Source organism: Phasianus colchicus, chromosome 5 (genome assembly GCF_987193195.1).
Source record: "Phasianus colchicus chromosome 5, bPhaCol1.hap1.1, whole genome shotgun sequence".
Taxonomy (NCBI): domain Eukaryota; kingdom Metazoa; phylum Chordata; class Aves; order Galliformes; family Phasianidae; genus Phasianus; species Phasianus colchicus.
The window spans coordinates 24,538,872-24,565,976 of record NC_143440.1 but is presented as its reverse complement, the minus strand read 5'-3'; the positions used below and the strand labels follow the sequence as shown (position 1 = coordinate 24,565,976).

Below are 27,105 nucleotides of genomic sequence, written 5' to 3'. Positions count from 1 at the left end.
CTGGGGCCGCGGCCGCGCGCCTTCGCCCGCATCCCGCCCTCAGAAGCGCGCCCCGCGCCTCGCCCTTCGCGCAGCTAAGTCACCGCCAGCCAGCGCTTAACGCCTCCCCCAGCCCGTCCGGAAGGAAGGAACGCCCATCCCCTCCTGCCCCTCCAGGTACGTAGCAATGCCGCTGCAGTCCCAGCGCCTGCCGGCACCACAGCGTTCGGAGGAACCGCTGGGCCCCGAGGTGGGCACGGCTGCAGGCTGGCGTTTAGCAGGAATTTATACCTGCAAACCAGAGAGAAATCTCCGTGCGCCTCTGCACTTATGAACTCAGACATGGTCCCACAGGGAGGTTTAATGCGTGTGAAATGCCGTTCAAAAATCAACTGTAAGTGGTTTGGGTTACAAAGTGGCACAGAACTGTTGCTTTGTAAAACAGTGCGAGGCTTACAGATTTATCATAGTTATCACCACAGATTTCCACGTTTCTCCACCAATCTCACATCACAGCCATCGTCCTCTAAATTAGGAGGAAGGGGTGTCTATGAGAGTCACAACAGCAGCGATTCAGCAGTTAATGGCACCTACGAGGAGATGAAGAGAAGTTCTGGATGCCCCCTGAAACGAATAGAATTTCTCCTCGTCTCACATCCCTTAGTCTTGACCGACTTAAGAGGAGGAGGCATGCTGGTCTCTGTATCTTCTCAAAGGAACAGCGAGAAGCCTTCCTGCTGCCACAGCGCTAGCTAAAATGAGTGAGCAGCAGCTCCTGACGAATACGACAGGCTTCAGAGTCCATTGACTCCATTTGCTCATACTCCTCCTCTGCCGTTTCCACGTGCCCCGCGGCAGGGGCAGACCACACGTCCAGCCCGTGCTGCAGGGAGATGTTGTGAAGCACGCAGCAGGCCAGAATGATGTGGCTGGATTTCTCGGGTGAGTACTGCAGGGTGCCTTTGGAGCCGTCCAGGCAGCGGAATCGTGATCGGATGGTTCTGAATGTCCGCTCAATGATGTTGTGTGTGGCAGAGTGCGCCATGTTGTAGCGGTATTCCGCAGGTGTCTCAGGGATGTGCAGGGGGGTCATCAGCCAGGTGCGGAGAAAAAAGGAGCTGTCACCTATTGGCAGGGAAAGGAACATGCACAGGTTACAGACCTACAGCTCACCATCAGTTTCAGATCTTTGCCCCCGGTTTTCTTTCTTTATTCTTTGACAGAATAACATATTTCTCTGGCTAAAATAGAAAATGTGAAGGAGCACCAAAAACTCTGGTTTACAAATGTGACAAATAAAAAAATAAAGCTATTCTGGTTTACAAAGGGAAGTCTTGGAAGAATGTGACATAGCTGTCAGAGAATCTCTTTAACACATAATACAATGAAAGTACAACTGGACTAGGACCATAGATTTGGTGGTGGATAAAAAATTGGCTGAATGGTCATAGCCAGAGGGTTATTGTTAATGCGTCTATGTCCAGTCACAAGTGGTGTCCCCCCAGGTCTTGGGACCAGTGCTCTTCAACATCTTTATCAATCACATAGACAGTAGGATCAACTGCACCTGCAGCAGGTTTGTTGATGACACCAAGCTGAGTGGTGCCATTGACACAACAGGTGGAAGGGACACTATTCAAGGGGACCAGGACAGGCTTGAAAAGTGGGCACATGAAAACCTAACGAGGTTTAACATGGCTAAGTGCTTGGTGGGCCGTGGCAATGCCAGATATGTGTACAGGCTGGGAAAAGAGCTCATTGAAAGCAGCCCTGCCGAGAAGGACTTGAGTGTCCTGATGGACAAAAAGCTGGACACGAGCCAGCTGTGTGCTCTTGCAGCCCAGAAAGCCAACTGTATCCTGGTCTGCATCAACAGAGGGGTAGCCAGCAGGGAGAGGAAGGTGATTGTTCCCCTCTACTTGGCTCTAGTGAGGCCCCATCTGGAGCACTGAGTCCAAGACTGGGGCTTTCAGCACAGGGAAGGATGCAGAGCTGTTGGAGACCAGAAGAGGGCCATGAAGATGATTGGAGGGCTCGAGCACCTTTCCTATGGAGAAAGGCTGAGGGAGCTGGGCTTGTTTAGCCTGGAGAAGATTCCGGGGAGACCTCACTATAGCCTTCCAGTGCTTGAAAGTATCTTTTTAAGGAGGGAGAGAGACTTTTTATATGGTGTGACTGATAAGACAAGGAGGAATGGCTTTAAAACGAAAAGAGGAGAGATTTAGGTTAGATGTTAGGAAGAAATGTTTTACTCAGAGGGTGGTGAGGTGCTGGAACAGTCTGCCCAGAGAAGTTGTGGATGTCCCATTCCTGAAGGCATTCAAGGCCGGGCTGGATGGGGCCCTGGGCAGCCTCATGTGGTGGGTGGCAACACTGCCCATGGCAGGGGGTTGGAACCGGATCAGCTTTAAGTTTCTCTCTCTAAACCGTTCTATGTTTCTATGAATTTACAATTGCATAATTCTGCTTAGGTAGGTGTTGGATACTGAAATACGAATGAATGAAATGAATAATCAGAGTAAATAAAACAGATTGGAAGTTACTGTTATGGATTTCCAAGAAGATAGTCCAAACTGAATCTCAAGCCTCAAGGAATTTACAAGAAGGGAATGGTGGTAAGTAAGCTTACCACCAGTGCCAAGAGGCCTCTGCACTCCGAGAGGAGCCAACAGAGAGCAATGATGAAGAATTGACTTACCCAGCAGCCAGCCATCCTTGTGCAGCTCGGTTTCAAACTGGCTGGTAAGGGCTGCTTGCTGCAGCACAGTGCAGTCGGGCATGCTGCCGGGCCAGTGCGTCTCAGCGCTCAGCAGGGCCCCCCTGGCATCGCACACCATCAGGCAGTTGAGGGAGTGGAGGCCCTTCCGATTCACGTAGGACAGGTCCTCGGCGTTGGGCGCTTTGATCGCCACGTGGGTGCAATCCACCACGCCCAGCACACCCGGCATGCCCGCCAGCGCGTAGAAGTCGTCCTTCAGGCTCCGCACCGCCGCTTCGTCCTCAGGAAAGCGAATGAACCGGGGAGCTCTTTCCACCAGCGCTTCGGTGACGTTGGCAACGCAGCGGCTCATGGAGGCTTGGCTGATGCCAATAGCGTCCCCCATGCGCGTCTGGAAGGAGCCGGAGGTGTAGAAGCCCAAGGCGGCCAGTACCTGGGTCTCGGGGCTGATGGCTCGGGAGCGCTGCGTGGGGCGGGACAGGCTGGCTCCCAGCAGGTCCACCAGGTAGCAGATGAACTGCCGGGGGAAGCCGTATGTGGACACCAGATACTCATCCGTGACGTCCTCCAGCTTGAAGCGGTCCAGCGTGCGGTGCCCGCGGCCGTACAGCAGGAGGTCGCAGTCCAGCACGGCGATGGGCACGGCCATGCCGGCGGGCCGAGGGCTCCCGGGGGCCGCGTCGCGCCGCCCGTCCCAGCGCCAGCACCTGCACGAGGCAAACGGGAGGGAGGCTCAGCACAGCTTTTAACGACCAGCCTTGCGCACTCCGTCCCCATTTTCCTTTTATTCGGGTTACGCGGCGACTCTTTTTATTCCTGGCTGTCTAGGAGCCCCGGGAACCCCGAGAAGATCCCACCCCTTACCGGCCTGGGGCGGCTCCCAGCCGCCGGGAGGCCCGAGCCCGCGCAGGGCCCGGCCCGGAGGCGCCGCCGCCGCCCGGCGCTGAGCAGCGGATCCCGCCCCGCAGATTCGCCGCGCCGCGGCCTCCCGCGATCGGGGCGGCGCGCCGCCCGCCGCTCCCTGCCGCGCCTCCCGCCTCCCGCGGGGCCGGGCCGCCGAGGGCCGCGCGTGGAAAGTGCGGCGGCGGACGCTCAGGCGCCTCCTCCCTCCCTTCCTCCGTCCGTCCGTCCCTCCCTCTCTCCGCCCGCAGCGGATGAAAACAAACAGCGGCCGCGATGGTGACGACGGCAGCGCGGCGCGGGCCGCGGCTGTGAGGCGGGGCGGCCCGAGCGCCGGGACCGAGCGGGAGGCGGCCGCGGGGCGCTGAGGGGACGCCGAGCGCGGCGGGGGAGCGGGGCCCCGCGGGGCGGGCAGCCGGGCCTGGGCGCGGGATGAGCCGCCCCGCCGCCAGCACTGCCGCCCCCGCGCAGGTACCGGCCCGGGGCGGAGGGGCGGGAGGCGGGGGGGGCCGCCGCGCTCCGGCTTCGGGGATCTCCGCGGCGGGGGCGGGGGCGGCGGCGGGCCGGGCCCGGCCGGGCCCGGCCGGGCCTGGCGGTGCGTGCGGCCTGCGGCTGCCCGGGGACGACGAGAGCGGCCTGCGGGCGGCCCGGCTCCCTCCGCCCGCTGCGCCCTCGGCGCTGCCCGTTTCCCGTGCGGTGTTTCGGGGGCGGAGGGGCTTACGGGCGGCCGCATCCTTCGCCGCTGTCTGAAGAGGGACTGCTGCCGCTGAGCTGCGGTTGGCCACGCAAACGAAGTCTGGGGCAAATCCAGATGATCGCAGGAGCGATGCGAGGTGGGGAAACCGCCCTGTTTTGCGAAGAGGGATGAGGCGGTGCACTCGGGATAAGGCATGGCACACGGGATAAGGCATTGCACGCAGCCGGAAGTCCGGGAAGATCAGGCAGGGTCCCCTGGATTTCTCTGGGGTTACATCAGCCCAACTTTCCCGACCGTGTGTGCACACCGAGCTGAGACGTGACGATGGTGCTGTGGTACGGGACGTGCAGCCGCACACTGTGTTCCAGCCCATGCACTTCGGCCTGACACGCAGTGCCAGGACAGATCTTTGTGCTGGCACATCTGTGCAGCTCAGGGAAGTACAAAATGTAACTGCCGGTCAACAGGAATTACTCCGTTTTGTTTCTAAGCAGGCAGAGGTGACAGGGCTGGCTTTAGTAAGGCACTTCCTAAACTGGGAAGTCATTTATCAGCTACAAAGTTCTGATAAGCAGGAAAAAAATGAGTCTTCAGTACTCAAAACTTAACCATACAGAGAACTACAGAGCCTTTGATTTCATCGGAATGTTTGTATCATATGAATCAATTTTCCTCCTAGAATCTGCTTGTCTACGTTTTTTTTAACTCCTGACTTTCAGGAACGAGTGTGGCACACCTTAAGTTAGCACTGTTCCCTTCTCCCTCCCTCCTTTCTCCCTGGGTTTTCAGCAAACCTGCTAAGAAGGGGAAATGGAGATTAACTTTCAGTAACTGCAGTGGAGATTAACTTTCAATCTGTGTAGAGCTTGACTCACAGGCCTGGCCTTGGAGCTGATGTCTCCATCGTGAGCTTTTTATAGTTGCTTATTAATGTGCTGAAAATACCTGCTTGCACTGGCACTTCTTGATCATTGAAGGAGATCTTCTAGGAAAGCTCCCTTGGCAGCCAACCCTATTTATCAGACACTCTATTAAAATCTCCTAAAACTTTCCTGTTCATTTTACTTGAATCATTCAACAAGGATTTTCTGGAGCTTCACACAGGACACACTCAGATGTTGGATTTGGGTCCTGTGTTTACAAAATAGTGCTGAAAAAAACAGTGGGAGCAGGAAACCCAGTGCAGGGGCATGGTCACACAATGGGAAAATGAGAACTGGGCTGAGAGCAGCCCACCTTAGACATGGTCAAGGCTGTCACTGCCCCATGCTCTTTTCAATGTCAGTGTGGCACTGTGAGACAGAAACCTTGAACAGCTATTTAGCGTTGATAAATAGAGAGAATTATGAGTTAAAGTTGTAGCAGCCATGATGCAGAGTGAAATCTCAGTGGAGAGACGTAATGGAAGCAGCCTGTATATGCTTTTCCCAGCATTAATGGTAATGCTCACTGTGTGTCAAGTGTTTCAGCTCCTTTCTCATTTGTGTGTCAAACACTCATACACACTGAATTCCCAGACATGAAAGCTGTACGGTAATGCAGGTGCTCACAAGCACCGCTGTGCACCTGTTCCGTGGCACGGCTACAAGCGCCTGCATGCAGCTGGCTGCTGGCAGTGGGCACAGCATGCTGGGAGCTGTCCTTCTCGGGGCTGAAGGGGACAGCTCTTGCAGGCTGTTGCATCATGCAGATGAGGTGCCATCACCTCATGTTCACGTGCCCTTCTCCTTGGTGAAGGAGACTGCAACTATCAATGGAGTGTGTAAGGCACAATGCTTAGATATCTGACTGCTGGGTAAGGCTCATATTCTTCACTGCCTCACAGCATTGTAAGAAAGAGAGAGGCTTTAGCTAAAAAGGCCACGTGTAGCATTTGTCCTTTGAATGTTTTTCTCAGACTTTTCTGTTTAGAGGAAAGTAGAGACAAAGGCATGAATAAATAGGGCATGGAGTGGACGCTGCAGAAGGGCAGCAAGAAAGCCAAAAGCTGTGTGGCCGTGATGCTTGGTTTACCTGCGAGCAGCCTGTGTGCAGTGTTCAAGTAGCACGGTTTCTGTTTGGTTAAGGAATTCTTTGGTTGAGGGGGAACCAGTCATCTGTGCATTTCTGAACGAGACTAAAGGTCACTTCCTTCTGCTTGTTATTCCACGTAAAATTCGATCACGTTCCCCCAAAGTGGAGCATTGCTTGAGTGACTGGCACTTAATAAGGACCCTGCTGGCATCACAGCCTACAGACTGAAGAGGTGGATGAGTTTGGTCAAAACAAGTTTAACAAGTTTCCTTCACATTCAGGTCAGGTTGTGGCAGCTAACTTGAGGTAACCAAGGCATTTTTGTAAATAAAATGTTTGCTGTGGTTTTAGTTCTGATTCTTCCAAGAGTGATCCCAAAGGTGAGCGCTGTCCTAAGCCCCAGCAGGTCACACATAACCATCAGAGGATCCCTGCAAAAATGAGGAGGTGCTTTCTGCCCAATGCCAGGTCTTGGGTGTGCCAGGGGCTGAGTTCCAAGGTGATCATTGTCCCTGAAATTACAGCTCCCTGACATGAAATCCTGCCCAATGCTTGCTTCTGTGCTTTAGGCTCTAGTGAGTCAGCTGTTATGGCATTGGGAGCTTGAGGTGAGGGTATGAGCCTCCAAATGTTTTGTGGATGTTATAGAAAGCTTGGGATCTTGCAGAAGGAATCGTGATTCAGGTGGAGCAGGGCAGAACTGTAAAGCTCTTATCTTCTGAACCCTGCATCTGAGGTATGTCTCAGGGCTACTTTTCTCCCCTCTGCAGTTATTTGGGTACAATACTGTTAAAACTGATTCATTACAGTGCACAGAGAACTGTGTTGATGCTTCATTTCCTTTCTTAACAGACAAGAGAGCCGTACATCTTTCAGTAGTTTTCTAATATCTTGCAAGTCAATATCCAGATTTTTTTTCCAGTCCCACGAAGAAAACGTAGGTGCTATATTTGACAGCTCTTCTGCACCATAAGGATATAGCACTTTCTTGTAGCTTTCTCCAGGGATTATAAATAAATGCTCTCTCTCTTCTTTTCTCATTAAAAGCTAATTTGTTTGCTCTCAGATGTTAATTTCAGTATTCCCTTTGCCGAGAAAAAGATGCACTTTTTTAATGCAGTATTTTGTTGGCCATGTGATCCAAGTTTTGTTGTGGATCTTGGTTCCTCCTCCCTCACAGAGCTTTGCTCAGTTAAGACAAAAGAATAACTACAGCTCACTCTTTTTTTCTTTTGTAATGGGAAGGGTCTATACAAAAAGCTTATTTTTTCTACATTAGAGTGGTGCATCATGAAACATCTCCAAGAACCAGCTCCCTTTTGCATCCCTCCTGCAACTGAGAAACATGCAGTCTCTGGCTGGTGGATGTTAAGCACAGGAAACGTTCTGAGGAGGTTAAAATACCCAAAGGAAAATCTGATAGTACATCTACAGCTTGTGTTGTTGGATTTCACATCAAACCATGACTTGTAATTAAAGCAGTAGAGTATGGGAGGTGCAGTATGAATGTAGCTGTGGAACTTTCTAGTGTAGGTATCCAGCTTTCTTTTTAGAGTCATTCAGAAAGCAGCACTCTAGAAGATGCTCTGGAAGTTGCAGTACTCTTATGTAGCAGCATGACTTAAAAGAGACTTTTACTTCTGTTGACTGGGCTGTTTTGAACAGAAGCTGTGGATGTGCAGAGTCATAAATGATCGTCTGATGTTCTGTGGATGTCTGGGATGACTGACCCCCCTCAGGGCTGCAGTTCCACCCCTGCGTGAAGGCTGAGCACTGAGTGCTCCTGCTTGCTGAGAACTGCAGCACTGCTGTGAGGGGCTGCACGCTCCATTCATGTGATGTCTGACGAGCTGCTTTGGGGTGATTAACCGTCTCCGAACAAAACCGGCAGCGGGAGTTAAGAATGAATTAATACTTGAAGGCTTATGAGTAAAAAGCATTGATTAAAACTGCTCATTAAGGCAGTCCTCCCCGTGGTTTCTAAGTGATTATTAACCTACATGTGAAGAAACTGAAAGAAAATTATCGTTTCTCCCAGACCACGTGATGTGATGTGGCAGAAATCTGATTAGTAGCTTGGCCTGCCAGCTTCTGGCACTATGCAAGCTCCATAGTGCTGCTAAAACCTTTCCTAGTCCTTTGACAAGCAAGCCAGTATAACTGAGGGAGGTTGAGTATTTGTCATCAGAAGCTTTTGAGAGAAGCACATGTAGAATTGTGGTTCTTCCACAGGCAAAAATACATATTTTCAGTTGGTTGTAGGTGGATTTGCAGCCATACAGATTTACTGCCACATTTACCCAGGAAAACAATTTGTCTTGGCTTTGTCATATGCAGTTAACTGAGAATATATTATATCTGAAGCCCTACTGGTGTGTCTGATGGATGGCTTGGTACAGACCCCAGTGTGCTGTGGAGTGTTTTGGTTTGTTTTTTTTTAAATTAAGCTAGCAAAATTAGAGAAATTGTACTCTAATTGTGACCTCCCTTTGTTACTTCTTTCTCAGTATCTTTTGCATTGACAAGATATATTATTCACGTGAGATTAAACATCACATATGCCCCTCAAAGCTCTTGTTAGGATTTTGACAGGACGAGGTTTTTGGTGCTTATTATTTCTCTTGAGGTGGCTTCTAATGACAAAATGTTTTTGAAATCTTAAAATCCAAGCAGAAAGCTGAAGGAAAACTTCATTCTTATGCCTGTACTATATTTCAGATTGCCATATGCAATGGACACTGATCTCAGTTCGCAGGACAGGAAGGACCTGGACAAGTTCATCAAATTTTTTGCTCTGAAGGTAATTTTTACTCCTGCATGTAAATTTTTCTTTTTTTCTTGTTTAAGGAAAAAGCCATAGGATCAATTTGAGGTATATCACACCTCTGTCAATGCTGGGAGCCCATCAACGCACCTAACAATCCCACATTTAGGTGTTAACTTCTGCTGGCTCTAAACTTCCTTTTCAGCCTATCTAAATTTTTATATTGCAATCAGAACCAATAATACCAGAATGTTCTTTTGAATTATGCTGATATATAACTATAACATTTGGCCTGCCTTGGTACCTATATTTTACTTGTTTGGTCTTGTTAGATGATTGTAGGCAATCTACAATGGATTTTTAACATACAGAACATTTTCTATCTGACATATGTTTACCTGTTATATATAATAATTCGATTATACCTGAGAATTAGCATAGGAAACTGCTTTCCTGCATTCTGGTGATCCCTTTTATTTTTCACTTGGGATTTGTCTGTTAGCTTCTGAGCTGAGGGCTCTGCTGATCTCCTGAGCCCAGTGTGAATCGTGTCCTTTCTGTTTCAGACGGTACAAGTAATTGTCCAGGCCCGACTTGGAGAGAAAATCTGTACCCGATCGTCGTCCTCCCCAACAGGCTCTGACTGGGTAAAGCCATGTTTTGTAAAGCAGCTCCATAAATTCTCATTTGTTGTTTATTTTCAGCATTGAGAACACAATACAGTTCTTGCAGCGTTGTGCAGCCCATGATAACTATTCATATAATAGCTACTAGGTTTGATTATGTTGACTGGCCTTTTTTTTTCTTGTTGACACGCAGCATGTCACTCAGGACTTTTGAAGGGCTGATTAGAGGAGAGATAAACGATAGCTTTCAGCAGCCCCTGCCAGCTCACTGAGGCACTCTGCCAAGATTTGCTGGAGATGGGGTGATGAGTTCCTTTCTGTCACAAGTTTGCAACTCTGCAATTCAAGTCTGTATAGTAATGGGCTTTATTAAAACTGGAGAGACTCAAGGCCCCACTCTGTGGGTGAACATATGATGCAAGTGAGAGAGAGGGAACACGATTTTTATGGCAGGATAAAGAAGAACATTTGTATTAGCAGTCAGTGAAATATTTCCAAATATAAAAAGCCTCAGCCAATCTGGGAATTCTCTATTTCATAAGTATTTCAATGAACACAGACCTAATACATCATATATGGGCCCATGAATTTGTTGCAGTGTACTATTAGGCAGTTTTTCAAAGAAATGCAAAAATTGAACCTTCTCTTTCATTCTGCAGTTTAATTTGGCCATCAAAGATATACCAGAGGTTACTCATGAAGCAAAGAAAGCCTTGGCAGGACAGCTACCTGCTGTTGGACGGTCTATGTGCGTGGAGATTTCTCTTAAAACCTCAGAGGTGAGGACATAGTTAAAACAGATGCTGATTTTTTATTGTTATTACTTTTTACTTCAATCCCAGCTCACTTTGCAGAGTTCATACCCTTTAGCTCAAGAAAATGTGAAAGCATCTTCAAATATGAAGTTAGGCAATGTGGTAATGAAGTGTATTGTTTGCTAGAAACAATTCACTGCAAATCTTGGGGCCAAACACATAGATGATGAAACAGCAAAACTTAATTTGTTAAACCATGAGATTCTTGAGAAGATATTCCCTCAGGTGATCAAGTTTTGTAGTGAGGGGTGCAACACATTTTTTTCTATGGTTGCACTGTAAGAAAGGGGGGAAACTGAGAAGAATGGTTAGTGCTGATTATTAATGAGATGTTTGTTAATGAAAAGGTTTGTGTACTGAAATGAGTCTTTGTTTGCCATCTTTCTCTGGTCCAGGGGGATTCCATGGAGCTAGAAATTTGGTGTTTAGAAATGAATGAGAAGTAAGTGCATTCTTCACACCACCTTTTTGTTTGCTATTTGTTTGTTTTGGCTGTTGAAACTGAGCAGTACTCAATCCATGTTGATGAATGAGCACATAATTGGCTGTGTGGCTTGTAACACTTCATACGGAATTTTCTTTTAATCTAGTGCAGCTGTTAAACTGTTTAATATTAGTGTCCAGAAATGAAAATAATAAATTTGTTCCTTCTTAATTCTTTCATTGCAATTAGTATACTCCCCACCCCCCCAGACAGAAGAGCTCATCTGCTCAGTAATTCTTAAAGTGTTAAATACTGTGAAGATGTTACTGCCAAGTACAGAGCTGCATGGCATTTTTCAGCAAGTACATCTACAACAGGTGACTAAACTGAAGCAGGGCTCTCAGCTGAACAGTGGGATCTTATTTTGTCATTTTGGCAATAAAACTGACGTAAAAGAATTCACCCAGACTCATTTTGATTAAAAATTTACTTTCTTAGTAGGAACAGATGACTAACTTTCTCATTTGCATTCTGTAGGTGTGACAAAGAAATCAAAGTCTCATACACAGTATACAATAGACTGTCTCTACTACTGAAGTCTTTGCTTGCTATAACCAGGGTAACTCCAGCCTACAGACTCTCAAGGAAGCAAGGCCATGAATATGTGATATTGTACAGGTAAAGTAGAATGTGAAATTCCACATCCGGAATAGAATAAGCAGCAACTCTAGAACTGCATAGGGCAGCTGTAAATATGGTAAAAAGAAATTAGTGACAATAAATTCAAATGATTTGGATCTGTCTACTACTGAAAGGTGACAGAGAACTTTGGACTGTGCATTTATTACCTTATAACCTCATTCTGAGCTGTTGAATACTTAAAGAAATATTCTTTGTTAGACTTGGCTACCTTTTTCTCTTCCTTTTTATGTGGCATGTCTTCCTATGAAATAACTAGAAGGTTGATGTGGCCATTCTAGCCACTATTTATGGGTTTTTTTCCCCAAAAAGGAAACGTGCTTCCAACTGTTCAGCTTATAAAATTAAATAGGGAACGTGGATATGTACAGCATTATGTCCCCACTGGACCTAATAGCTTTTCTTCTTTTCCTGCAGGATATATTTTGGTGAAGTGCAACTGAGCGGCTTGGGAGAAGGTATGGTCAGGCAATACACAGAAACTAGAGTAGAACTATTTTCCGTACTGGTGAGCTATTTGTTACTATTCTTGAGTACCACAAACAGAAGAAAACCTGAGGTTTATGCAATATTTGTATGTGGTTCAGCGAAGAGTTGTATCATAAAGTGACAGGTGTAATGTGGTGCTTTGGCAAAATCTAGAGTGATTTGCCAGTTTGACCCAAAATTGAAATAAGAATATGGAGGTACATTTATAAGGAGCAGGACCAGTGGAGACAGAGGAGACAGTGATCTACTCCAGCTCAAGAAGTACTTCAGAATAGTCTTTCAAACCAAGATGGGAAGTAACATCAGGAGTTTGTAGATAAAGCATCCCACCAAGGCAACCTAGTGCTACTTTGTTACAGACTCTACGTGCATATTTGGAGCTCAGATTGCAAGGGAAAATGGAAGCACTACAGAAATAAGACCAGAGAATGAAACAGGAATGAAAATAAATAATCAGGTTCTATGTACTCAGTAGAACTGATAATCATTTTTTAACTTTATAGGTTTTCAAACAGTTCGTGTGGGGACAGTGGGTACCCCAGTGGGCACCATCACTTTGTCTTGTGCCTACAGAATCAACCTTGCTTTCATGTCAACCAGGTGAGAAAATGAGATAATGCCAGAAACTTTCACAGTAATGTACTATTAAACCCTTCACACTGTGAGCCCCTATATCTTTCCCTTCTGCTTATCCTTTCTTGCTGAAATTCTCCTTAATGAAGAACATTCTCTATTGCTTAAGTCTTGCAGCAAATGGAGTATTTGGGTTGCCCTGAGTCAGATGCTGGAACTCCAAATTGGTAATGCATGCTTGGAGTTGCAGAGCTGCATTGTAAAGATACTCTGGTCCCATTAGCAGACACTAGGGCTCTTTGAGGATAACATGAACTGGGATATAGTAAAGAGTAAAAGCAGCCTTACAATAACACCATTGCTTGTTGCCTTGCAGGCAGTTTGAGAGGACCCCTCCTATCATGGGGATTATCATTGATCACTTTGTGGACCGCCCCTATCCCAGCTCTTCGCCCATGCATCCCTGCAATTACAGGTGAGGAAACACTGAGAGAAGTCATGGGCCATGGTGAAGGCATCATTATGCCCAAACACAGTGCCTTTTCCACTGACTGCATGGGAAGGGAGACTGGAGGATTAGGGTCTATCATGCTGATTTAGTCAAGCGTATAAGGAAAGGCAACATTTCTCTTTGTGTCTAGAGTACTGAGTGCAGCAAGCCCTGGGATATTGCCAAATTCTTTACAGAAGCATTTGGACACAAAAGAGGTTAAATCTTGACTGTCTCTTGTGAGTTTAAAAGGGTAGCACTTAATCTTGCTGCTGAACTACCCAGAGGCATGCAGCTCCAGATGTATCCAATAGGGAAAGATTAAAGGTGAATTTCTCTTTGTAGATGTGAGATTTGTCATCTCCGAAGTTCATGTGAGGGCACTCAAACTGGGACCAGTGGTATTGTTTGACAATGGTTCTGTAAACACCAAAGCTAGTAGCATTGGCTGGTGTAAGAAAATCTTTCTTTGGTATAATAAATAAACAAATAAAAATCATAGAGGGAAGCTTCTATCTGGGGGTAGAAGAGAAGCCCTTAGGATAATCCTCAGCAAAATAACATGTCCATGCCCTCTTTTCCTCAGTTCTGCCAAGTAGATTATGAGAGCCCTTCAGAATTCTCCTTTCAGCTCCACCCAAATACTCTCAGCCTCCTTGCAGCATTTGTCCCAGCGTGTTTTGCTATTTGTTTGTTATGTGGAATATTTCCAGTTTGAACGTTTTTGTTTTCTTGCTGCTTTAGAGCTGGTGAGGACAATGGTGCAGTGTACCCCTCAGTAGAAGATTCCCAAGAAGTGTGTACTACATCATTCTCCACCTCTCCTCCATCTCAGGTAGGAGAAAACAAGCTCTTTTTATTCCTAGGCAGAATCATCAATGATAGTGTAGTGTGTGTACTTCTACATCAACTACTGTGCAAACATGCAACCTCCTGACAGTAATTAAAATGTGTAAGCTTCTTATTCAGATGCTTGTACTCTGGGTAAAACTTCATTAGATACTGATTTCAACAAGATGGTAGAGGATTAGAAAGACTGAATTACTGAAAGAACAGAGATACAGTGGAAGACAACAGCAGTGTACTAGATACATGCATGTACTGATACTGCAAAAAGAAGAACTCAAGAGATCAGTGTCAGGCAGCATAAGTAGAGGTAACAGGCTGACACTGAGAAAGAAATACTGAAATATCAGGAAAATGTTTGTGGCAGAGTCATATTTTCAGGCTGCAGAATGGAAAAGCAGGAAAGAGACAATAGCGTTATTAGTTGGACCATCTAGAACTAGTTGGAGGAGCAGAAATAAGTATCAGCAAAGAAATGGATTGTTATATTGAACCAAGGAATTACGTTAATTCTCTGTACTTCTACCTACCCATGCCACTGTTATTTAAGTTTCAGTCTTAAAATATACATAAAACAAATGCCTTGTGAACCGTGCAGAACAGCAACTCACATTTCTCCCTTTTCTACTGTCCGTATGTATCTGACTCCACAGTGATGTACTTTGAAGGACTGGGCATTTGTTGTTCACCTATAGCTTTAAATATTCAGGAATGTTCTTTGCTGTTCAGCCAAGCAGATGGCTGTACTGCATTTTAAAGACAATCTAAAGACTCTGTAAATCTCTTCCTCTGAATGTAAAACACAGAAGTATAATTGGAATGTCACTCCAAACTGAAAGAATATGCTGTGGGACTTTCTTCTGCTTCAGAGGAATTAGTATGCTTGGTTTAATAGAACGTGTTCTACTGAATGAACGAGCCAGAAACGAGCCTTTCTTAGGAAGCATTTTTTTACCACCTGGCTTTTGAGTGACAGGGCATTAGGCAATGTTGAACTGATCAGCAGGCACCCACGGTAAGTCTGACAGAATAAAGATTTTCCTGTTCTGGGATTCAGGATGTGTGTTTGTGGCTGAGTTGTATTCTGCCTGTTCACAAAGCAGGTTAAATGCAGTAGGGTTCATGAGGAAATTTCCACTGTCTTGCTTGTGACAGTATTAAATAACAGTATGAATGTTTGTAAGTACAATGAAGCTGGCATTTCTCCAGGGAACGTGAAGTTTTACTGTCACTGAAGGGAAAAAGCTTTATGAAACCAGATGAACCTTGAGGATTCACATCATGAGCCTACATTCTTGCTTTTTACATGGCTCATAGCTTCTGTTTGCTTATTTATAAACAACTGCCAGTCTTCTTTACAACAGTTAAAATTGGCTGTTTGACAGATTGGTTTCTTTCTCATCTTTTTGCTTACAAATTAACGCTTAGGAGAACACAGGAAACTGTGGTATAGACAGCATATAGACAGTTCTGCCTGCCTTCCAACTAGAAATGAGGCCTGGTCTGTGTGAAAACTTCTCCCCATCACTTGTATAGCACATCCATTATGTGTTTCTGAAGTATCACAAATGTGGAGTAAAATCTGGCCTCAGGTAGTACCCTGAAATGCTTTCATAAAACCATGCGAGTAAGAGAATAACTGGTATAAGGTATGTGACTGAACCAGAGTTGGGTTACCTTTTTTGCATTAGCACTAAGACAGCATTTTCTTCTGGTGTCAGTTCTGGTGAAGGAGCTCTCTCTTCTCATCAATATTTGAATCTCCGCTTAGTCTGGTCCCTCCTTAGTCTAAGGCTGCAGCACAGACATGCAGAAATACAATCTGCTGCCCTGCTAAATGCTGGAAGACTAGGAGTGTGTTCAGACAGGTGGAAAGTAATTAAATTCAGTGTTATTTCTACATTCCAAAAGTAAAATTGTTTTTACCTTTTTTTTTTTTTTGGTAACTACTTGGCCTTGTCATTGCTGATTGGCTGGTAACAGTTCTATTAGCTGTGGAACAGCTATCTGGCAGTTACTTTCTGTCAGCGTTCACTGGAGTCTTAAATATTACCTGTGTAGAATAGTTTCCTGAGACCAGAAAGCAGTCAATTCTTTATAAAATGAACATGTTCCTGGCAGCATTGAAATATTCTGCTCTATGTATAGACATGGCTGCTGCAGCCAAACATTCTTCGCTAGCATTCAGTTCATCCAACTCTTTATAGTTCTTCTCTGAAGTCCTTTTCTCTCTTTCTCTCTCCCCTTCTCTCATTCTTTCTTTTCTTTGTTTCCTCTGTGCGTCTGTGTTTGTGCACAGTGTGTTTTTACTGTCACAAAGGCACATTTTCAGACCCCTCCTCCTGTGGTGACGGACACCTTGAAGGTCCCAGTGATGGGGCTGGCCTTTTCACATCAAGTGAGTTTCCAATAGAACGTGTTATACGTGGCCAGAAAGTACTGGCATGACTGAACGAATACAGGAAAGTACACATTTGACAAAACAGAATGTTTGTTGTGCATGGGAAAGGCTGGTCAACCCAAAATGGGGCAGGTATGTTGTTGGAAAATGTACCAGTTTGCAAAACCAGTGTGCTCTAGATATAAAATCCACCTGCAGTCTTTGTGCTGAACAGCAGATCTGCATAAAGCAGCCTGTAAAACTCAGAGGATACAGGAGAAACTTTGAGCAGGGTTTTAAAAGGACTTCACTAGAATGAGTTTAAACAAGAAAAAAAGGCACAGCATAATTTTCAGGCTGGTCAGGTCGAGAAGGAGCTAGCATTTCCCACCTCTGAGGTAGGAGTCCTCCCTACAGCAATAACATAAGGATGCAGTGAAGAGCACAGCCTGTTGTTGGCTAAGAAGGGCTGTGTGTAGTCTGACAGAAAGAGCAAAGGGACAGAGGAAACAAAAGTCATAAAGGCAAATTGATTTTCTACTCTAAAAGAAGAAATATCTAACATAATAGAAATACAAATTTTGGTCCCACTGATGCTGGAGGTCCTCCCAACTTCAATGAACGTTATCTACCTTTGTTAGGAAGCACATCTTCTTGGGTGTTTCTCTTGTATGGATTTAAATGAGACTCAGCTGCTTTAATGCCTTTGCAGCTGAAGGTCTCCCAAAGACAGGACAAACACCCTTTAATAAACAACAGCAGCTGCAAGGATTAATTGTTAGTCAAAGACAAGGGAGGCAAGGGCAGAGCACTGAGCATTTTCTCTTAACAGTCAGTAGCCCTAGAATTTGCAGTCATTAATTAGAACTCTTCCTGGATTACTGGATTAGAACAGAGATGCTGTTAATTTGAAGGAGAAAAAATAAAACAAATTCACTTCCACCCATCTTCCAGGTTTCAAGTAACACCTTATAAAGACCTGAGTTTACTTTTCTTTGTTTACACCTTACATGTCTGTCTAAAGTCATGTTCCTCACGTTTGTGCAAGTGTCTCACAACAATGGACAGAGAAGTACCTTATAGGAAAGAACGTTTAGGTACCACTTTAGTATCTGAACAACACTCCCTAGAATTCCTTAAGGAATTCCTAAGGGAAGATGAGTGTAAAATCTCCAAAGCAACATGAGTTTTTCAGAAGAAGTCAAGTTGTCTGGACATTTCTAGAACAAAAATAATAATATTGTACCTGCTTTTCTTTAAAAAGAGATTGCTCTGTTCAGCTTAATTAGCCTCATGTGAATAAAAGTTCTGCTCACCACTCAGTTTCCTGCAAATTACATCGGCATTGGCACTGCTAGGGTATCACATGCAGAGCCCTGAGAAGTGTTCCTCTTGAGGCCAAGACAGCCAAAGCAGGAGAAAGTTATTTAACGTGGTTAGATTTCTACTTAGGGAAATCTAACTGTATAAGGAACTTCTCCTCCAGAGTTTCACTGCTTGCAACACTTCATTCCTAAAGCAGTCTCAGAAGAGTTAGCTTCCCAGTTCTCTCTTCATCTAGCACATTTATGGGGCATTGTATTCTTTGGCAGAAGCTAACTGGTATAAAACACTGAAATGTTAGCTTTGTAAGTATGCAAAACAAGCCTGTTGAGCAGAGCTTCCCTGTGACTGGATGTCAGAGATCAGCCATACCTCTCAGCCTCTTGTATGTTAGGAAACCAGTCATGAGAAAGCCCAAATTTACCCCTACAATATTAACTTTTTAAAATAAGAAGTTTCATGAGGGACTAATGAAAATCTAGCATTCTTCTGCCAGCCTGAAACACTGTGCTGTGCCTCTGACTTCTCCTGTTCCTTCTTCAGTGACTGATGATTATTCAGACTGTGGGACATTCTCCTTCTCTTCCTCTCTCCTCTCCCCTTGCCCTTTTTTTTTTTCTTCTTCTTTTCTTTCTTAGCTTTCCAGCTCTCGTCTTTCCTATCAGCCTGCTGCCCTGGGAGTTGGATCAGCTGACATGGGGTATCCTGTACTCTTTGCTGGTGGCTTGAATGCTGCACACCCTCACCAGGTACTTGTAGAGGGCAGAAGAACAAGCATAGCTGGTACTGCAACCCTCTTGTGTCACCTCTACACTTAAGGGAGGCCTTGAAACTAGTGCATGCATTAGTATCTTGTCTGTCAGGAACGAAAAGAATCTAGGCTAAGTACAAGGAAAGCACAAGTTGCACAGAAGCTAAGAATTGGCACCTCACCATCTTTGACTGTGCTGGGGTAGGGTAGGGGTCACGTAGAGAAACAGCTAAAAAATGTCAAACCCATTTGTAAAACCAAATCCAACCTATTTGCCTGCACTGATGTGCCACTGATTTCAAGCCTTGGCTGCTGCCATTTGTAGCTCTCCAAGCACAGCTCCGTAACCTAGATGCAGGACATGCTGACAGACCACACTGGCATATTTGCATCCATTTATCAGAAAAAATAAGTTCTGTTGTTGCGTAGGACAATTCTTCTCTGTAAGACAGGCCTGAAATGGAGAGGAGTAGGAAGGGAACGAGAAAGAGCTTGTACTCAGATGGTCACCTGCTTGATATCACCTGCTGCCTCATGGGTGTGAGAGCCCAGTCATATGCCAAAAACCATGACTTAGTCCCAGTATAAGGGAATCTGCTCTGTACTGCGCTGTGTTGCCAACCTACTTTGGAATTGTCTAACTTAATCATTCTTTTCCATCTCAGTTGATCTGTCCAGGCAAAGAGGGGGGAGTTCCCCCAGTTCCTAGCCAGCCAGCACATGGCACTCAAGCTGACCAAGAGAGGACATGCACCCCATTAGATGGAGTGCACTACTCAGCAGCTACTCCTTCTAGTAGGTAGGTTGGCTTTCAATGACCCTCCACTAGTGCTAACCCATTTGGAATCATGTTAAGATAATATCGTTTTCCCCTTTTTAACTATTGGTTTTAGCACAACTGTTGTTTTTCCTCCCCCTGAAACAGCAGACAGTTTTGTCTGACCGGGGCTCTCCTAGCACTTTCCTGGGTACATTATGAAAATATTCCTCTTACCAGAAGTGTCAGCCTTTTTCTTTGATTATTTTAAAGTTCCAAATACCTGTCATAGGAAAGCAAACAGGCCAGAGAAATAACTAAGAGCCATTTAGTGAACTAACAATCCTGGCTCTGGCTGTTGTGATGCATTAGACTGCTACCTCTGTAGCCAGAGTGAATGATAATATTCTGCTTCTTGACCTCGCCTCCTGAAGATCCTTGTGGTGATTGTATTACTGAAAAAATAATGGTGATGAACAGGAACAGCTCTGAACATACACATTCTGGAGTTAAGTCCCCCTCCAAAAAAAAGAAAAGGCTATTTCAGTCAGCAGCACCTTTTTGTTCAACTAAGTAATTTTGTTCCAGATTTAAGCAAAAATCAGATTCCACAAGCATCCCACTCCCCTTTTCTGCTTCTAACTGAGGAGAAAGGTGTGGTACAAGGAAAACGATTTCTGTTTTTCTCCTTTTTAATATTGGGAGTAAACCCAGAAAAATGAAGGAGCCTTTCAGAGCATATTGTTTGCCTGTATTGGTTATGCAGTGAGTCACTAGTTTGTCTTCCTTTCCCAGCGAGGACACGGAAACAGTATCAAACAGCAGTGAAGGGAAGTGTGGCTCCCCACATGACCTTTTGGAGACCATCTTTATCCGGAAGGTGGGAGCTTTTGTCAACAAACCTATTAACCAGGTAACTAGCAGACAGCTTTCTTGCAAGCATATGCTGCCTCTCCTGCCTGTTCATACAAAGAGGAAACAAAGCACCCCGATGCCAGGGCAGTCCAGGAGACTGAGGGTGCATATTTCTGCCTGCAGCATTTGCCTGTGGTTTTGTCAGAGGCATACTTTTCATAAAATCCTTTTGGGATGTGAAAGCTGCTGAATTTGTCCCACTTTGCCAACACCCAGTCTGGGTATGGAAGACTTCATACTCCACAACGATCCCACAAAGCTGGCAGCAAGCCTCCTTTCCTTGAAAGGATGTGCAGTAGGCCAGTTCATTGCACGTAAGTAAGCATTAAGGAAGCTTAGCTAGGGCAGCTTAGAAATATGTCCAGTTGCTACAGCTGCTTTAACTATGTTTTTAAGTCCTCTCCTAGGCCCTTTGGATGGGCAAAGGGGGTTTGTTTGAATGTGTAGCAGTGTGTTAACTCTTGCCTGTCTTGTATAAGGTGTTGTATATGGAGCGTGTGTCTGTATTCGATCAACTGAGTACAACCTATTTTATATCTTTTTAAATGAGGTTGTCAGCATCCTGCCAAACTGATGATGTGATCTTGGGCAATTTTTAGTAGACCTGACAGAGACTTTCAGTAGCCTTTGGTGTGCTGGGTAAGCAGAGTCTCTTAGTGAAATTTTGTTTGCTGAATCTCCTCAGGTGACCATGGCCAACTTAGACATTCCTTTTGCTATGTTTGCTCCCAAGAATGTTGAGCTGGAAGATAACGACCCCATGGTAAGCCCCTTCCCAAGGAATAACCTGTGCCTTCTCAGCATCCCTCATGCAATACCCATGCTATTCCCTTTCTTGAGTACACTTTAGTGTCTATTTTGAGGAAAGAACTAGCTGCTTGAAACCCAGGAACTGGGGTCTCCTGTGTTGAGCCTTGGGCTCTCCTGGTATGCAAACAACATGTGTGTGCTACTGCAGCATGTGCTTATCGTCCAGCCTCCTAACTGCCCACACAGCATAAAAACATGCAGACAAATGAATTCATAAATAACATCACTACTCACCATCTTCAATTTCTTGGGCAGGTCAATCCTCCTGATTCCCCAGAAACTGAATCTCCTCTACAAGGCAGCTTACACTCAGAGGGCTCCAGTGGCAGCAGCGCAGGGAACACCCACGATGACTTTGTTATGATTGATTTTGTAAGTGCCCTGATCAGTTCTCACATAACACCTGCATCTTGGGTGGGCTCTGGGTACTGGTACAATAGCAAATGACATAAAAGTTGTTTTCATGGGATGGAAAAGACCCATGATTCAGACTTCCAGCAATCCCCAAACCACAGAGGGCACTAATACCAGCAGCTACCAATTAAGTAATCCAGTTCCTACCAACACCTGGGCTATTTGTCCTCTCTAATGCTTAAAGGAACCAGATTTCACAAAAATGCTCCTAAGTGTTCAGGCAACCACAAATCTTGGCCTTGTTTGGCCAAGCTTTAGCTGGAGCTGTTCAGTTATTTAATCTGCACTATTACAACAGCAATTGTAATACCAAGATATTTACTGGTAGCAAGTAGTGACTTTATCTGAGATTATGACAAAAGAGAAGCAAAGGTCTCTGAATGAGAGCTGATGGTCGTGTTTCTGATTCTAGAAACCAGCATTTTCAAAAGATGATATTCTTCCAATGGACCTGGGGACATTTTACCGTGAGTTTCAGAACCCCCCTCAACTCAGCAGCCTCTCCATTGACATAGGAGCTCAGTCCATGGCAGAGGATTTGGTATGGAACCATACAAGTTCTGTTTGTGGGAATCACACATTATAGTACTCTCCCTATTCCTAGTTTAAAAGAATCTGACTAAGGGGGGTCCCTCACTAATATATTTCAGACAAATGCAGATTTGTTTATAGTACATCTGAGCCTCTGAAACTTTTTTGTTTATCTTCAAGCTGAAAGCTGCTACCATGTGCTTGCTGTAGTTGTCATTCAAACTCCCAAAACTATTCCCTCAAAACTGATCCCATTTCTGGTCTGTAAGGCTTAGTGACAAACTAGGCCTGATCTTGCATTCTGCACACAAGTAAAATCCTGGTGGATCTGCACAAGGCCAGGCCCCAGTGCACTTATTCTTCTGCGGAACACACGCTCTGGTCAGAGTGCCTTTCTCAGGGTCCTTTGTTAGATCCTGTCAGAGGACTCTTGGTTTTGTGCGTGTGGGAAGGGAGCCCAGAGTGGTGGAGAGGGGTTGGTTGCTTAGAAAAGGAATTCTTGCCTTACAAGGACGCTTTAAATGCAGTCTCTATCTGCTGTGAATGAGTTCTGATCTGCACCTCTCTTTGCCCCTCCAGGACTCATTACCAGAGAAGCTGGCAGTCCATGAGAAAAACGTCAAAGAGTTTGATGCCTTTGTAGAAACCTTGCAGTGAAGCGATTTTCCAGTTTTGCTGCAGCAGTTCTTCTCCTCGGAGCATCCTGGAGAATGATGTCAACAAATATCTGTCACCCCTGCTCTGCCTTTTGTCTTGCTTTGACTATTTCCTTCCATCAAGTGAGCTTTCTTTGATTGCTCTTTCAACAGCAGGTACAGCTCATCTGCTGGTTTTCCTCAGCTGCTCTACTGCATAGTTCTGGACTGCTCTTCCTGTTCGCATTCAGTCTTGAATTTATGACCAGTAGGTACACAGGAAGTCAAACTCCAATGTATGAAACTCATTTTCTCTTCAGTCTGTTCTGTGTGGAGGGGCTTTGTGAAAAATTGCCATCTTCTTCCTCCAAAGATCCTATGGCGTGAGTTCCCTCAACACAGCTTCTTGCTAACAGGCATTTTTTTCCTACAGTCTTTGATCCTGTTAGAGCATAGAAAGCTTTGGGTCATTTCTAAGGTCTGTGAGTTCAGCAGATCAGCAGCTCTATGTCCAGGACATCCATTCCACAGAATGGGCCATTTTAGCCTGACTTCAGTGTGAGTGCCTGGAGCACAGGGAGAGACATCGGCTTTGGGACCTGTGTAATACAAGTTACCTTTGTTTTTCTGCTTCTAAGGAACTGAGTCTCTACACAGTCGTTATGTGACACCTTCTGTAAAGACTCGCTGATAGGCAGGAGAGAAACTACAGAAGTGCTTTTCCACATTTCCTTCCTGAGTGTACTGACACTCAGCTATGTTGAGTTTACCAGTTTTGACTGTGTTGGCAAGCCTGCACGTAGCAGCTGTGATGCTGAATTCGTAGTCTCTGCTTTTGAAATGTAACTGTAAATATTAGGAATCCTATTTCTTTAGGGTTATGTAATTAGGAGTCTTAGTCTGAGATACTTTCCTCTAACCCATGCAAACTCTCCTGCTTTATGGTTAATAGATGATCTTAAGAATTGAGAAATATTTATTGCTTTTAAAGAAACCTATATTTAAAATATGTTGTTTTCATGTAGTTGTGTAGGTCATTCTGCCTGGATCACTGCAGACAGCATGTGTGCCACGGAACCCTGTCCAGTCCCCTTTTGCAGGAAAATATTCAAGATATTTATTTTATAAGACAGACTTGATTATTCTAATATAATATTCTGTTCTGGGGACTGTGTTTCCATTTCATCCAGTCAGGGCCCACTGATAGAATGAAACGCACACATCAGTGTAGTGGAGTTGGCAGGGACTTAAAAGCTGTGTTCTGATAGGTATGGATGAATTTGCAGTGTTCTTCAGCCGTTCAGAAGGCAGCTTCTTTAAAGAAGCACATTTTTGGGAGCTTATGGTACTTTTTAATCAGCTGGCTTTCGATGAGCTGAAATTTTATTTTTGTAATGAGCTGGCTATTAGCAGTGTGACTGATTGGCAGCACTCTGTGGTTGATTAGGCTGTTGTATGTCTTTTGTCTGATACAAGGACAGGAGGAGAAACGCTGACACTAAGCAGAAACTTAGAGAAGGTTGGTCTTCTTGTGGTTCGTTTTCCTCCTCCCACGTGTAACTAGAATGAGCAACTGCAAGGCCCCTTACTGTCCCATACACCTTTTCTTCCCCTTCCTACAAAAGTGTTGTTCCCTCTACCGAGGAACCATCTTCACTTCCCTAGAGTAGTTAAGTAACCAGCCTTCAAGACTGTGCAACATGGCAGCTTCTTCAACTGTGCTGCATTCTCAATTGAAAGAGATGATTAGCAGATGAATGGGGAAGCTCATTTCCTCTGTAGAACACTAATTCGGTGCCCACTGGTAGAGCAAGGAACCAAGTTCAGAGTAGAGCTTATTGTAAGGTCACAGCAACGCAGTGCTTGAACTTTAGCAGCTTTCTGGTTAAGAGGTGTGCTCCATGAGAGGACAGGTGAGCTCTAAAGCTGCAGGTTATAGCTGTGTTGAAGAAGCACCCACCAGAACATAGCCAGATAACTCACCCAATCCAGCTTTTCTGAAGCCTCACACAGACACTGCTTACTCCTTGCAAAACAAGATGCACAGACATTTTTAAGAAGTTTCTAAATGGCTCACAGAATGATTTAAGTTACATGGGGTTTAATAAATGCTTGTGTGCACATAGCCAGAGCCACCTTGCTTTACAGGTGGAAGGGGTATCATAAGGGTGCAGAAACAGGACTGAGAGTGTCACCCAGCTCTCATCTCTGCTCACAGGTTGGTCTCTGTTGCCCTGTAGGATGTAGCAACCGCCCCTCTGAGAGCTGTCACCTTTCCCTTAGCTTACAGCCAGTGCATGGGAAAACTGTATGATCCGAGCTGCCAAGCAGCAGAGATGGGGTAAAGTGCTGGTTTGCACTGTATTCAGAGAAGATGACTAGAATAGGTTGAACTCTTATCTAGCCAGCGCTCCTGCTGGCCTCTAGGCACACTGAAAAGCTGTAGCTGGAGTTGGCAGAAAGCATGCCCTTTTTGCTGATCCTGCCCAGAAGGTCCCCCAAGCCAAATAATTGTGCTCATGTGTTGTTACAGCTCCCGCATCTCGTAGAGCAGAACTTCAGTGTGGCAGTTCTTTTCTATGGAAGGCTGGAAATTAGCCTATATAAGCTGCTGGTGTTGAGTTGGATGACCATAGCAATAAAGAGATTCTATAGGGCTGAGTTATGTGCCTCTTTTCTGGACATTCCTCAGCTTCAACACATAGTTGCTGCATCTAGGCTCTGACTTCTCTGACCACTGTGTAAATGCTCAGCTTCAGGAAAGATCTAGCTGCTGCTGTAGCCTACTACAGATTGTACTATGGGGGCTGCTTATTTTAGCAGATGTCTGCTCAAGTCTGTGCTAAGGACAGCATGTGTATAGCTGCTGCTTTACAGATATTTTGGGTGAAGGAAAAGGCTCCTAAATTGTATTGTTTTGGAAATAGTCTCCACTGTATTTCAAGTATTCAAAGAATTTCCAATAAAACTTTTATGTAAGCAATGGACAGCAACACTGCTCCATCACGTGCTTTCCTCCACATCTGCTGACAGGTTTGGGATGGTCCCAACCCCTCAGACTTTCTCTTCCAGGAAACTAGATGGGCAGAGCTGCCTGCCTCTGCCAGGGGTAGCAGGTGCAGTGCACCACTGTGTTACCATTAGAGTAGTCAGCCAGGGTGTGTATAGCATTGCTTAAAGTTAACCCCAGATAACGCGATGCCATGTAAGGTGCTGACATCTTCCCTTCAAAGGAGAAACAATAAGATGGTAAAAATGGATGCATAAATATAGGCAGTGCTGATTCAAGCTGCAGCATAAAGGATGTCTGGTTTTTATAAAGACAAAGATGCAGGAAAAAAAAGTGACAGTGTAGTGCAAGTTTCTATGAAGGAAAGTATTTCAGCTTGGAGAACAAGGATAACTCAGTAACAATCTTATCAGAAACCAGTATCCCATTGCAACCTGACAGCTACTGAGATGCATAAATTATGCATGTGCATGTATGTGTATTTATCAGCATCACTTATGCACTAAGGAAAGATGCTGGATGATGTGAGAAGCAGTAACTGCCAGCAAACTCACACAAACCATCCTGGGGGATCTGGGCCCACCAGAATCTTTGCTACCACCAAGGCTATGACCAGTCACATACTGTCCAAGAGTGAACCTACTTTACATACTAAAAAAAAATATGTATATATCTTCTGAATAGTGTCCCTAAAGCCACAGGGCAGCTACACATGAAAACACACCAAGCAGTAAACACGATTTACACTGTGCTAAACACTGTCTGTGTGGCTGCACGTAGTATATACGTCCTGCTGGCACCATCAGGGACAGACCTGCTGCTCCCAGACTCCTCCAGAGCAGCACAAAGCTTACTGCTGCACAGCCCCAGCAGTGAAGCGTCACTGACCAAAGTCCAGAGATGGGCATCTGAGAACTGATTACTGACATACTGCTGTACAGTCATCATATAAACCACACTGACCCCATTACAGTGGGTCAGCGAAGTCCCAGGGGAGGAAAATCAGGCCGAAGCCTGTGAACTCACTCACAGACTATGGGCAAAAGCACCATCCACATAAAAAGGCACCACAAAAATATTTAGTAACTCCCTCAACTGTAGATCTGAAGTACTGTGCAGTAAATGACAGCAGGTAAATTACTAAATCAGACCTAAGGAGCATACACGAAGCACTATTTGTGAACTGATGCCAGGAACACCTCAGCCTGTATATGGCTGACAGCTTCTCACAAGTCATGCTGAATAGTGCCAACGTGAGGAAGAGGAACTGGCAATACTGGAAAGCTCTCTTCAACAGCATGAGCCTTAAATAATACATCATTAGTAATAACAACTGAAAAGCAGCACACTGTCGTAGAAACACAAGTGTTAATATCAGAAGCAACATACCCAGACTACAAGGCATGCAGCCAGGGCTCCTGGTGGTGTGGTTTTAGCTCCAGTGCTCTGTGTTCTCTTTTTACCCTCATATCCAGTATTTGTTTTCTCTGTTGTTATGCTGCACTAATCACTTTGTGGGTAAAAGTCCTTCTACTAGCCAAAAAG

At 45.2% G+C, this 27,105-nt stretch overlaps 2 protein-coding genes across 12 annotated transcripts; one reads left to right on the top strand and one right to left on the bottom strand.

The window, feature by feature from the left end:
* Nucleotides 1–47: 47 nt before the first annotated feature.
* On the top strand, nt 48–25,797 carry ATG13 (autophagy related 13). Of its 10 annotated transcripts, none has more exons than XM_090140915.1 (18): nt 48–156; nt 9,027–9,108; nt 9,639–9,719; nt 10,358–10,477; nt 10,909–10,955; nt 11,475–11,615; nt 12,054–12,094; nt 12,629–12,725; nt 13,075–13,173; nt 13,933–14,023; nt 16,334–16,432; nt 18,376–18,486; nt 19,154–19,287; nt 20,041–20,158; nt 20,846–20,923; nt 21,226–21,342; nt 21,797–21,925; nt 22,495–25,795. In XM_090140915.1, the coding sequence occupies exons 2-18, from the start codon at nt 9,040–9,042 to the stop codon at nt 22,570–22,572; spliced, it is 1,650 nt and encodes a 549-aa protein (XP_089997041.1). In that variant the 5' UTR covers nt 48–156; nt 9,027–9,039; the 3' UTR covers nt 22,573–25,795. The 10 variants fall into 10 exon arrangements, with proteins under 10 accessions (XP_089997041.1, XP_089997047.1, XP_089997044.1 ...); XM_090140917.1 differs by lacking the exon at nt 48–156 and adding an exon at nt 3,712–4,069 and having other exon boundaries at nt 20,041–20,125; nt 22,495–25,796; XM_090140916.1 differs by lacking the exon at nt 48–156 and adding an exon at nt 3,712–4,069 and having other exon boundaries at nt 18,403–18,486.
* On the bottom strand, nt 190–5,349 carry HARBI1 (harbinger transposase derived 1). Of its 2 annotated transcripts, none has more exons than XM_031593233.2 (3): nt 4,320–5,349; nt 2,678–3,405; nt 190–1,104 (listed from the first exon to the last, which is right to left on the bottom strand). In XM_031593233.2, exons 2-3 carry the CDS (start codon nt 3,345–3,347, stop codon nt 728–730), a joined length of 1,047 nt encoding a protein of 348 aa, XP_031449093.1. In that variant the 5' UTR covers nt 3,348–3,405; nt 4,320–5,349; the 3' UTR covers nt 190–727. The 2 variants fall into 2 exon arrangements, with proteins under 2 accessions (XP_031449093.1, XP_089997055.1); XM_090140929.1 differs by lacking the exon at nt 4,320–5,349 and adding an exon at nt 3,563–3,579.
* Nucleotides 25,798–27,105: the final 1,308 nt, after the last annotated feature.